Source organism: Myiozetetes cayanensis, unplaced genomic scaffold (assembly GCF_022539395.1).
Source record: "Myiozetetes cayanensis isolate MyiCay16 unplaced genomic scaffold, myiCay2020 scf1, whole genome shotgun sequence".
Classification (NCBI taxonomy): Eukaryota; Metazoa; Chordata; class Aves; order Passeriformes; family Tyrannidae; genus Myiozetetes; species Myiozetetes cayanensis.
Genome location: NW_026086604.1, coordinates 28,235,923 through 28,248,353, shown reverse-complemented (window position 1 = coordinate 28,248,353; position 12,431 = coordinate 28,235,923). Strand labels below are relative to the sequence as shown.

General features: G+C 41.4%; 1 protein-coding gene across 2 annotated transcripts; it reads right to left on the bottom strand.

Moving 5' to 3' along the window:
- Window positions 1-1,439: 1,439 nt before the first annotated feature.
- On the bottom strand, window positions 1,440-12,129 carry IL7 (interleukin 7). Of its 2 annotated transcripts, XM_050312491.1 has the most exons (6): window positions 12,008-12,129; window positions 8,540-8,682; window positions 4,813-4,899; window positions 3,912-4,064; window positions 2,321-2,479; window positions 1,440-2,216 (listed from the first exon to the last, which is right to left on the bottom strand). In XM_050312491.1, the coding sequence occupies exons 1-5, from the start codon at window positions 12,015-12,017 to the stop codon at window positions 2,327-2,329; spliced, it is 546 nt and encodes a 181-aa protein (XP_050168448.1). In that variant the 5' UTR covers window positions 12,018-12,129; the 3' UTR covers window positions 1,440-2,216; window positions 2,321-2,326. The 2 variants fall into 2 exon arrangements, with proteins under 2 accessions (XP_050168448.1, XP_050167657.1); XM_050311700.1 differs by having other exon boundaries at window positions 1,440-2,479.
- Window positions 12,130-12,431: the final 302 nt, after the last annotated feature.

The following is a 12,431-nucleotide window of genomic DNA, read 5'->3' as shown; positions in this document are numbered from 1 at the left end:
GAGGAAGGAATTTCCAGAGAAGTCCTTACAATAGTGGTTACATTCACTTAGCTGCAGTATGATACTGGCAAATGTTTCCCTTCCCCATTACATGAAAGATTTAAGAGTTGGCTTTGGATTTTTTAAGTGTTTGGAGTTAAAGTTGCAATTTCTTACATGAAGAGCTAAAGAGAATATGTGAAAGTCTGAATCACAGTTTTACAAAGTTATCACTCCTGCCTCATTGTCACCATAAATAGATGGGGATTGGAGTGGGTTGTGGTGAGTTGACCTTGGCTGGATGCCACATGCCCACCAAGTCACTCTATCACTTCCCTTCCTAACTAGACAAGGGAGAGAAAATAAGATGAAAAATGAGTGATGGGTTGAGATAAAGCAGTTTACTAAAACAAAAGCAAAAGTTTGCATGTGTACAAACAAAGAAAAAAAAAGGTTTATTCAGCAAGTGATGTTCAACCACTTCCTGGAAAGCAGGGCTTCAGCACCTGTAGTGGTTGCTCCAGAAGGCAAACCTCATAAATAACAAATACCCCCCCTTTGTCCTCCTTCCCTTGGCTATTATACATGAGCTGATGCCATATGGTATGGAATATCCCTTTGTCTAATCTGGGTCAGCTGGCTTGGTTGTGTCCCCTCCCAGGATCTTGCCCACCCCTACACCTTTCATGGGTGGGGGAATGCTGAGAGGCAGCGCTGGTGTTGTGCCAGCTCTGCTCAGCAGTAACCTAAACACTGGTGTGTTATCAACATCTTTCTAGTTACCACTGCAGAGCACAGCACCGTGAGGGTGTTATGGGAAAATGAACTCCATCTCAGCCAGACCCAGTACGGAGGTGATTGCAGGGAAGCATGACATGTTCGCTTTGCTCTTAACCTTTTCCCTCATGGATTCAGTACAGTGATCTTCTTCCAGTCAAATACATAAGGCCAAGTGCTGTTTCCAGTCAACTGAACAGTTTGAAGTATATCCCACTATTTTTTCAGGTGTTTGTTCTGAATACCAGAATTTTCTCAGAATAGTTCTACAAAAAGATGCTTTTAGCACAGATAGAACAGTACTATATATTGGTTTACTCTGAACCAGGAAACAACAGGCTGGCTTAACTAAAGCTTTCCCAAAGCATTTAGTCCAGGGCAGGTGGCTGGTATGGAAATATTTGCCTAAACTGGCCAGGTTACAAGCAGCTAAGAAACAGGTATTTTAAAAGGGGAAGTACGCAACAGCTGGAAGTTACATTACCAGGTGTCCTTTCAATGACTGGCTGTGAAAAAAGCTAAAAAAGGAGTAGTGACAGTGAAAAAGTGAACAGCCCAATTCCATACAAGACAAATATTTTATTACCAAAGGAGTTATAATATCAAAAGTAAGAAACTGCAAAAGAGTTATAAACAACTATAAAAATACTTATATTTATCCAAAATTAAATATGAACACTTTATTAGTTAAATGCCAATATATTATTCTCTGACAATATTCACATATTTTAATTCATGGTTGTCTAACATCTTAAAACACGTTATATAAAATAATTGCATATAACAAATCACAATCCGAAACTAAGAAATTCCAGCTCCTCTTGCAGTTTGGTTAACTATGGGTTAACCAAATTCATGGGGATAGTGCTGCTAGTCAACTGAACAAACTTACATTCAGGCTTCTCCTTTTTTGCATTCCATAGGACTTGCTGTCTTGCCTCTCCTTCAGAGAGCAGAAGCATGCTACATCTCTCAAAAATCAGTACCCTTCCTAAGTTTTTCAAAAGGTTGACTTCTTCCCTGTTCTTTCCAAACCCAGATGAGTTAGCAGGCCCATTTGACCTACACTGAAAACACTTCTATATCAGCAGAACATACCCAAGCTTAGCTGCTGCTTTGATAGTTTGTTACTTTTGGATCTTGATGAGTTTTACGTAGATAAAATGAAACCAGCTACTTTTCCATACTGTTTTCTTCACCTGCAGCTTCCAAGATGACTTTATAAATTGCAGTAGACATGTAAGTAGATTGCTTTCATGTGATGGTATTATAACGTTACTTGAAAAATCAGAATATTCAAAGTAGTTTCCAGAGCACAAAGGTGAGACACAGCCTTCTGCAGAGTTCTTTGTCTGACATGCTGGTCTTTTATTTCCACTTCTTGGACTTCAGCAGCTTGTTCAGACATTTCTGTTTATTCCATCTCCACGAACAAGGTACAGTAGCTTTCCATCAGAATTCTGGCATAAAGTGTTTATATAAGCGAGCAAGGTTACTTGAAGAATGCATGTAAAATGCAAAGATACCAAGTAATGCCACTTCAAAAGAAAAGAGCAGGATTCACCTGGAATCACCTGGAAATTACTTTTTCAAATTTATTCCAGCAGGATCTAAGGCTGGATATATTTTCTTTCAGTTCACAAACTTCTTGGTTACATCTCCTTCTGGACTGTTCACCTGTCTCTGTATCTTCTTTGCTAAATACATTTACATGTGGACAAATCTGAAAAAGAGTAGATTGTATTGTTAATTGAGGACTGCTTATTCTATTCCTGCAGGCATCTCTTAAAACAAACTGATTCCATTACATTTCAATAAATAATGCAGGTCCCACACATTGTAAGCCAGAAAGCTGGAGGGCTCACAAAGCAAGCCGTGGCAGTACACAGCCTGCACCACCCTGATGTTCTCCCTCTGAACAGAGCCCTGCTGCCACCCCTGCCCATGGGACTGGGAGAACATGGCTTTGACACACACCAAACAGGGACAGCTGAAACTGGTGTGTCCAGCTTGAGGTCATGTATGTCCTCCATCAGTGGTTTAAAATTTATCCTCCGTTATCTGAAGGACTGGGAAAATAAAGCCAATTAAATTGTGAGCCAAACTTTGACTGCATGTGTTGAGACTGGTGGAACAAGACAGACTTGTTCTAGGGGCTTGTGCTGTGGCCTAGGATTCAGGATCTCAACCAGAAAAAACTACTGTGGTTCTTTTTTTGTATTCAATGGCTACTCATAATTTTTTACTATATTATTTTAATTGGTCTTTAAAATAAAAACAGGCATCCATGAGATTAGGCAGGAGTTGCAAAGGTGACACTGGCTTCTATGACTTTGACTGGGATATATTTTAAAATAAGGCAAACTGGATTCAGCACAGGTGACTAAGCAAATTATCTAACATTACTTTGAAGATATGGTCCCAGATTATATGGGTCTCTCCATTTCAGTGAGTAAAAGAATTAGTTAAACGCAGCCTTCAATCCAACTGTTTAAGCATTATATCCTTTGGTGCCTATGTGGAGACTCCTTGATGTTGGTTAATATTTTTGTATTCAATAGGTAACACTGAGCCACATTTAAAAGAACACCCTTTGCTATGATCTGCTGTCGATCATTGCACTATGTTTGAGTGACACATTAAAAAGAAGATTCTGCCAATGGCTAAGAATCCAATTATTATCATGGCTAACTGTTCTTACTGCATTTGAGATACTGTGGTTAAAATAAAGACCAAAGAGATTGTGGAAAAGAGAGAAACTCCCCCCTAACTGTTTGTTGAAACAAAACAGATTAAACATTACTTAGGGTAGAACCCCAGTGAGGAGTAACTATGATTTTATATGCTAGAGAAGTTAAACATCTTCTTTGCCCAAGTCTGGCCTTTGTCTTTTACCAGAGAATTAACTCAGCTATTTCAGTACTGAACCAGAGTAGATATCTTCACCATAGAATTCCAGAGGATTGTTTCACTTAGTCTTTGCACTGGGCTTAATGTCTATGACAAGACATATGCTGTACAGAGCAAAATTCCTCTTGCATATAACGCGTATGATAGCTGTACCTTTGAGAGGTAGATGTGAGAGTCTGTGTTGAATAGCTCTAAGCAGTAAGTCAAATAGGTAAAATAAACTGTAGAACATCATTACCACTCACCTTTTCTTTTCTATGTCCTTCACATTTGCACTTTAGAACCTGTAATGTCCCACATGAGACAAATGCTGCTTTCCATCTAAAGGCTTTGCTGAGTCTTTCCTTTTGAAAGAATCTGAGCATGTTGCATGCCATGCTCTGTAGTGATTCTATTTCCTGTAAAGGGAGAAAGAAAAATATGTCCAGAGAAGTCTGTACCATTAATCCTTTGCAATGTTGGTTTATCTTAAAAAAAAAAAAAGCCTCCATCAATTACCATTAGTTTCTTTTGCTTTCATAGTACTAATCTTTTCCAATAAAAAGCAAAAGTACTCTAACATACCTGCCATGTCTTCAAAATATTTAAAGAAGCAATTTGTAGTAGTAATAATAATAACATAAGGATGTTAGGGGGAAATCACAGCCATCATGTAATCAATTGATGCTGTTAGGAAAACATTAAATGATTTTTGGAGTCAGTCCTTCTATCAAGTCATGATAAAATCTTCAGCAAGAGCTGACAATTGTGCTTTCAGCCATTTGAGATGTGCCCAAACTATTAAAGCTTTCAGATCCAAAGTGAAAATCTTAGCTAATAAAATTTTCTGTAGAAAAACAAAAACAGAGTTTGGGAAATTTTAATGTTTTAATTCCATTTCCATTGTACTATTTGCACAGAATAATCTTTATAGTAGAAAAAAAAATCCACATTTCTTGGATATAGAATTGTGTAATGTTTTATTTTAAAAATATCAGTTTTCTTGACAAATTCTGTGATTCCAGTCATAAAAAAGAACAACCCTAAATATTACGATTTGACTATTAAAAGGTTATATTACTATCATAACATTTTATTCAGGGACTGGAGTGTACAGAGAACTCATTTGATTTTATACTCTCTAAATTCTGAGAAGTTAAGTTTTACCTGAGTATCATTGCAGAAAAACACTTTGGTATTTTCACGTTTTTTATTCTTGCAGCACCTGTCGCGATTCTGGGCAGATATATTTACCTGTAAAATATCATATATGTTCAGACATGGAAGTACTTTTAATCAAGTCATCAAATTTTCTGCCTAACAACCAGTGATGTCAAGAGTAAATTGCTCTGTAGCATCTCAGTCAGTGTAGCAGTGTTAGCGTACAATTCTGAGCTCTTCCTCTGCAAGCTGGAAAATAAAACCCCAATCCAGCTACACTATCTAAAGGTATTCACAGAATCACACAGAATCACAGAATGGTCAAGGCTGGAAGGGACTTCAGGAGCCCATCTGGTCCCACCCGTCTGCTCTGACAAGGTCCCTAGTGCCAGTTGCCTGGCACCACATCCAGATGGGGTTTGAATATCTCCAAGGATGTAGCCTCCCCTGGAAACCTGTGCCAGTGCTCAAGACACCTTCACAATGAAAAAGTATTTCCTAATGTTCGGAGGGAACCTCTTGTGTTTCTGTTTTTGCCCACTGCCCCTTGTCCTGTTGCTGGACACTGAGAAGAGCCTGTCTCTGTACCCTTTGCCCCCTCTCTTCGGGTATTTATACACATTAATGAGATCACCCTAAGCCTTCTCCAGCCTGAACAGTCCCAGCTTTCAGCATTTCTTTATTAGACAGATGCTCCAATCTGTTCATTGTCTTCATGGCTTTTTGCTGGATTCTCTCCCATAGCTCCATATTTTGTATGGGGAAACCCAGAATTGGACATAAATCTGTTCAGTTTAAATCTTCCTATTCTATCAAATTGCATTGTCCTTTGACAAGTTTGAAACATACATCAATGTTTAAATCTTACATTTGAATTTTAACATTGAATACATTAAATACAATGTTTGTCAATGCTCGTCTCGATAAATACACGACCCAGGCTCTAAACAGCAACAGCACTCACTTTGCTATGTACTAACAGAATATGGACTGAGTAATATCACTTGCTCCTTTGCATGACTATAATCTTTATCAGTGGTTTAATCTCTGTTGTTTTCTTTTACTTTCACACTTGTCATCAAGATCTCAGTGGAACCCAACTCAACAAAAGCTTCGTTTTCTTCTTCAGTCTATATCCGTATAACCCAATGCAACCAGAAAGGCTTTAAAAAAGGCAGCTCATGACAACATTGTGTTAGATCTCCTCACTTAGGCATCTGTATGAACACATTAGACAACTTAGTTCTTAAAGTTTTTATGTAGATTTTCATGTAAGTGTCTATATTTTGGAATTTCTCCCAAGATGAACAGAACTTCATCCAGGAAGTGTTTTCAAACTCAAGACTTAAGGGAGTCGAACATTCACTGAGAAAACCAACCAAACAAACAAACAAAAACAAAAAACAAACAAGTAAACAAACCAACAACACACAAACAAAAAAAGCCAAATCAGCAACCTTTGGAAGCTAATCTAATTTGGAAGCGCATCTTTTTTTGCACCACAACAGAATGAAGTTTTGCTGCAGTCACACAGCACTGAAAGTTATAAATAAATAAATAATGGCACAAATAAATAAATAACCAAATAAGTAATCACCCCAAAACCTATATATCTACAGCTTCATTTGCTAACTGCTATGGGATTTACCCATTCTCATTCTCACTGGCTTCCTCAGATCACCTTTAGCATAAGATACAGTAACCACTTCTGAAGACAGTATTGATGTGACCAAACCAACCAAAGGGAAATCCAGACCTCAGAAAAGGCATTAGTGAAATTTAAATTACATTACAGGGATCTACTATATAACCCACTAGTAATCTCCATAACTGCTTCAAACATCAGGATGAGGACTGAAAGCTCTTGACTTTGGTCTGCAATTGGAGGGAAGTGCCTAATGAGCAGTTGCTATCACCCACACAGCACTGATTTTACATATAAGACAAATGAATCTCTCTTAAACTGGGAAAAATAGAGATAGAAAAATGAAGAAACTTGCACAGTAGTTGCTTGTGCATGCCTGTTCCAGGAAGTAAAAGCTTCAGAATGCAGTACATTTCCATTAGTTTCACAAACATTAATTCATTATTTATTTATTTATTTATTTATTTTTATAACTTTTAGTTATACCGTCTGCAAAAAAACTCCATGTCTTAAAAAAATACTCCATAATATTTATTAAAAAACTAAAATTTAAAAAAAAACAAAAAAAGAAAAAAAACTTCCAAAATGTACCTGGAAGAATGGCATTGCTCCATTCAAATCCTTGATGGCATCATGAGGCACCAAATGCATCAAGCTCCATCCTACAACTGGGCAGTGGCAAACTATTGCCACCTCCAGCCCAGGACATTGTCCCAGTCTCCCTGACCCTGCAGTTTGAGTGGAGCTGGAATGCACCTCATGGCTCTCCACCACAGGAAGACAGTAAGATCTGCTTCCCAAAGGCTCTTATTTCTGTCATATTATTTTCTCTGATAGGTCAGCTATCCTATACCTGCTCACCAAGAGGGTTTATTTATGTTCTGTAGGAGATTCTTTGTCAGCAATAAGAGAACAAACTGACGGGAAGAGTTGTCTATTCTAATAAGGCCATGAATATTTTCCCCAAAATTTGGTGACTTGTTCAGGATAAGGTCACTTAATCTACAGGGAATTACCTTTCTCTCTTCACAATCTCAACAAACACAACATGATCAGAATGTTAAATGATCATTCTCTGACCCTAGAGGTACTTTTGTTTTCAGATGAGGGCTGACGTGTCTTGGTAGGGGAAGGCTGGAAACCACTGGCATAGTGCTCTGAAGAACAGTGGTGGATCATAAGTATGAAGAAATACAGTGGCTTCTGATTTCACCTTTGGAAAAGCACTGTATACAATTTTGGATTTCGCAAACACACCTTAATGTAAGACCACAACAGAATGGTGAATTGTCATTGACTGAAAACCTGTCAGAAAAAAATCCTGTTTTCATGGAAATGCCTCTGCTAATCCAACTGTGGCGTTTTCTCACATGAAAATCTTGACAGATTATTTTAATTGTTAATAAATAATTCATGAAGAACAGTCAGAAGGTAAGTTTTGGGCACAGATTGGTAAACTGTTATGATACTGTTTTGCCAACCTATAATCTGGCTGATAAAGCCATAACAAAGATTTACAGGTGAAAATGTTAAGTTTTTCTCTACTGCCATCTAGAAAAGTTCCTTCTTTGTTGGCTAAATAAGATTATTAATAGGTAAAGTAAAAAGGAAGTTTTATTGTCATATGAATTTTGTGCCTGTAGGCATTTGTATTCAATGAACAAGATAAAACTTCAGTCAAGAAGTCTACAATTAGTAGAATAAATTACAAGTAGTTGTGTAATGTTTTCTTCTCTTGATAAAAACATACAAACAGAAATAGTCATGAAACTACTTTAGAAAAGAGTACCTTTTAATGCAAGATATTATCATATTTATGGCCAAATGGTATAGGTGTCTAACTACATGATGCACAGGCACAAATACCTGTATTACAGTATTCGTACATGCAAATAGGCACCATCCACAGATTTCAGAGATTTTAAAGAGACTAAATTGTCACACCCCTTCAAATAAAGCCACTATTCCAGGATAACGTGTGGTTTTAAACTGGTCTTTTATTGTGTGTTAATGTTAGAGCTTTTATTAGTATTTGATATCATCTAAAAATAATCAACATTTTTTGAAAGCCCAAGAGCTATTACCTACCAGCTCATTGATGTCGTGAATTAGTATATTCTCATACTTCACACGGATTTCAGTTGTTTTATTTTCCATTGCACAACTAGATGAGTTCACTGGAGACAGAACAAGGAGCAGTGGCAGAACTGGAAGAGTAGATCTAAAGAAGGCTGGATTACAAGAAGAACAGTTAGATATACATTAAATGCCCCAGAGTGTATGTTGTATTTACAAATACATTGTGTAATCTGTTGAAATAGTTTAAAAGGGATCTTTGTACAAACAAATGACTTGTCTTTCCTTGAGAGAAGGATTCTGCTCCAGATTAAGACACTGTTTGGGTGTCCAAACTCCCTCGTACTCAAAGATGATTCAGCCAGCTTTAGTAAGAGGATAAAACTACTGAGCTGACCAGCAACTTGGTGACTGCTTGGGCTGAATTCAGGCTTCACTGCAAGCATTGACAGGGTTTCTCCACTGACCATAACTGGCCCATAAGGGGCCCGTAACCACCTCAGGCATATGTAGACAAGTAAGTGTCTACAAGTCAAATAAGTTTAGATGTCCAAGTGTCTTAACCTTCAGTTGAATCTCCTCCTGATTGCCTATTTTTCATTTGATAAATTCTACAAATCCCGATGAACATATCTTTACATCAAAGGTGTGTTTAAAAACATTTTTCAGGCTGATCAAATGTACAAATCCATACTAATGGTGATAAAGCAGAAGCACAACCTTCTCTTTGAGACTTTTGCAATCTCTTGGAACAAATCTCACTGCCCCTCTCTTTGTTTCTCCCTTCAGTGTACTGTCTTGCTTTGCTCAGACCCCTGGTCTTCCATCCAGGAGAATATGAGATCAAAATATCAAAAGATCCTAAAGCGACTGACAGGGTAACAGAATGCTGCAGGTGACTGACCTGGTACTAGGAATGAAGGACTGGGTACATTAGGAAGCTCATAGTTGGACTCTGGTCTACAGCTCAATTGGCTAGGATGATGCTTAAATGAAAGGTTTTGAGAAAAAAAGCAAAGCTAGAAATTTACGTTGGAGAACTAGCGAAGATCACAGCAGATTGCTGGACTAGTATGAGCTCTTTCTGCCCATCTCTGCTACTGAGTAAGAACAACAATTGCATACAAAGTAACTATGGGGTAGGAGCCAGGAAAGGAAGAAGAGATGCCCTGATCCTAGCTGCTACTTTCCTTCCTTTCTGTTGAGGATGGGCTGTTGGGTACAGCCAGCCCTGCACTCAAGAGACGAGCACCTCTGGGCCTGGGCGTCACTAGCAAATCACAGACTCAGAGAGAAATCTTCAACAACTAAGAAAAAGTAATGAAACCTGACCATAATTTTTACTGACCCACCTAACTTCTGTGATGCAAGAACCCCAAGACACACCACGTGCTCCCAGCCATTAAAACAAACACAGTCCTCTACAGCCCATCACAGCCAACTCCAAGCACAGAGCATGTGCTTCAAATAAGAATGCATACCACTTTTCCTGACTACCAAAAGCTTGTTTTTCTCATAGATTGCTTGTGAACATACTGTGATGTACACCTCTGTCCTAGAAACAGGACTGGAAAAGTTTTACGTGTACGAGCAAGAAATCATGCTTGTGGCAAGCTGCCAAATTTTACTGGGAAATTTGATGGATTGAAACCCAGATTTTCTAACCTTTTCAAATACTGATCAACCGAGGATTCTCAAAAAATCTAACCTGAAAAGCTAAGTGGATCTTAAATGGATCCTACATATACAAATATAAAAACCATGTAAGGCAAATCTATTATGATCTTCAAGATCCAAATGGACACACCTGACTTCCACAGAGCTTTATCTTTGTAAATCTCTATGCTAACTATAACTCTGTTGAGCAAATTGTAAGTTTGAAGGAGTAAGATTTAATATTTTAAAAGATGTTCCAAAAACATGCAAGAACTCAATTACAGGACATTTTTCCAATCTACCATTGTACCTCTTGATTCCAGTAAAAAAAAAAAAAAAAAAAAAAAAAAAAGATCTGCAATGCTTGTTTGCGTTGTAGCAGTAATACAAGAAACTTGGACATGCTACTTCCCAAAAATGTCTCAAGAGACAAAAATAACAGTCTTCTAATTTAAAACCAATCTAACTGACCCCATCACTTAAAACCTGGGTTGTTCAGCAACAAGTGGAGACAACAGGTGAAAACTGTGAGGTCACTTCTATTTCTTTATTTTTACTTTCTCTGTATTGCAGAGATTGGGAGCCTTTTTTTAAATGAGGAGATTACAGAATCAAAGCGGATAGATAGTTGGACACTTGTGAAGTCCCTTAAGCCTTTGCAGGACTGGGATTGAATCTGTTCAGACATTTCTGAATGAGTCCTCTGGAAAAACCATTAGATGAGTGTCATAAAAAGCTCCAGGAGCTTTACACTGAAAATCGAAAGGGATTTTCTTAAAGTTAGGTAACTTCTAAAGAAGAGGAATTTATAGCACTCCATATGACCAGCACTTCAAAAGAATCTGTATTACTGTAATACCCCGTCTTTTCAGTAAACTCCCAGAAACTCCTAAGTCATATCTGGAAAGCCCCAAAAATTGTCTCAGAAAAGACAGGAATACTTAATATTCCGGTATTTCCAAATAATTGGAAAAACCCTCTTGGATTTTTAATTTAAAAAAAAAAAAAGCCTGTGCATACAGCCCGAGGCGCGTCCCCAGCCGCACGCAGTGGAATCCCCGCTGCAGCCCCGGTTCCCCACAACCCCTCCCCGTCTGAGCAGGCGGCACCCTCTGCTTCTGGTCCCGCTCCGCAGCCCGCAATCCGCGGGCAGCCGCTCACTGCCAGCTGTTGTCCCTCTGCCCCCCGAACCACTGCTCAGGGGCGGGCGGGCGCTCCGCGGGTGAGACCCGAGGGCGAGGCACCCCCGGCGCTGCGCGGCACCTGCTCCGGGCGCGCCCACGGGGCGGGAGGTGCCCACAGGGAAGCTGGTGCCTCCAGGGAAGCTGGTGCTCACAGGGTGGCAGATGCCCACAGGAACTGGTGCCCGCAGTGGATGCAGCGCGGACCGGCGCGGGGTAATGCTTCCCGCAGCTCCCCCGCCCCGCGCTGTCCCGCTGCCTCTGCCACTCCCGAGCTCCGCTTCCCGGCAGCAGGCAGGATGGGAACCGGACGCTTTTACTTTCATTCTACGGGGAAAACGGAAAAAAAAAAGCAAAACTGGGAATTTCCCTGGCCGTCACCACGGGTTTAAAAGGCAGCGGGCGGCACCGCGCCGGCAGAGCAGGCGAGACGGCGGGGCCGACGGCACGGACACAGCGGAGCCGGTGAGGAGCCAGCGCGGCCGGGGGTGCGGAGCGGTGCGGAGCAGCGCGGCGGAGCCCAGCCCAGCCCAGCCCAGCCCAGCCCAGCCCGGGAGGCAGGTGGAGCGGGGCTCCCGTGGAGCGGGCTCTTCCCGCCGCCGCCTTCGGAGCGGAGCTTTGCGGGGCGGCGTGCGCTCCTTACCATGGAACATGATCCGCAGGGAGGATGTCAGGGAGCTGCGCCGACGGCTCCGCGGTCATGGTGGCGGCGCCGTGTCGCCCATGACGCCCGCAGCCCGCGGAGCGCCGCGCAGGGGCGAGAGGGGCCGCGGCGGCGGGGCGGGCTCAGCAGCCCCCGTCCGCCCGCCCGCCGAGCGGGATCGCGGCGCTGTCAGAGGCGGCGGCGGGACGGCCGGGCTTTGCCTTTCCCATGGGGCTCCGCCGGCCGCAGGTACTTTCACTTTCTGCTCCGCCGCGGCGGAGCTGCCCGCGGCTCGGCGGGCGGCGGTCCGGCGGCCGGCGCTGGAGGCATCCCCGCTCCGCTGCCGGAGGGTCGGGAGCGCCCGGGACGGACGGCGCGGAGCGGAGCGGCTGTGGCGGGGCCGAGCCGTGCCGGCGGGGTTACA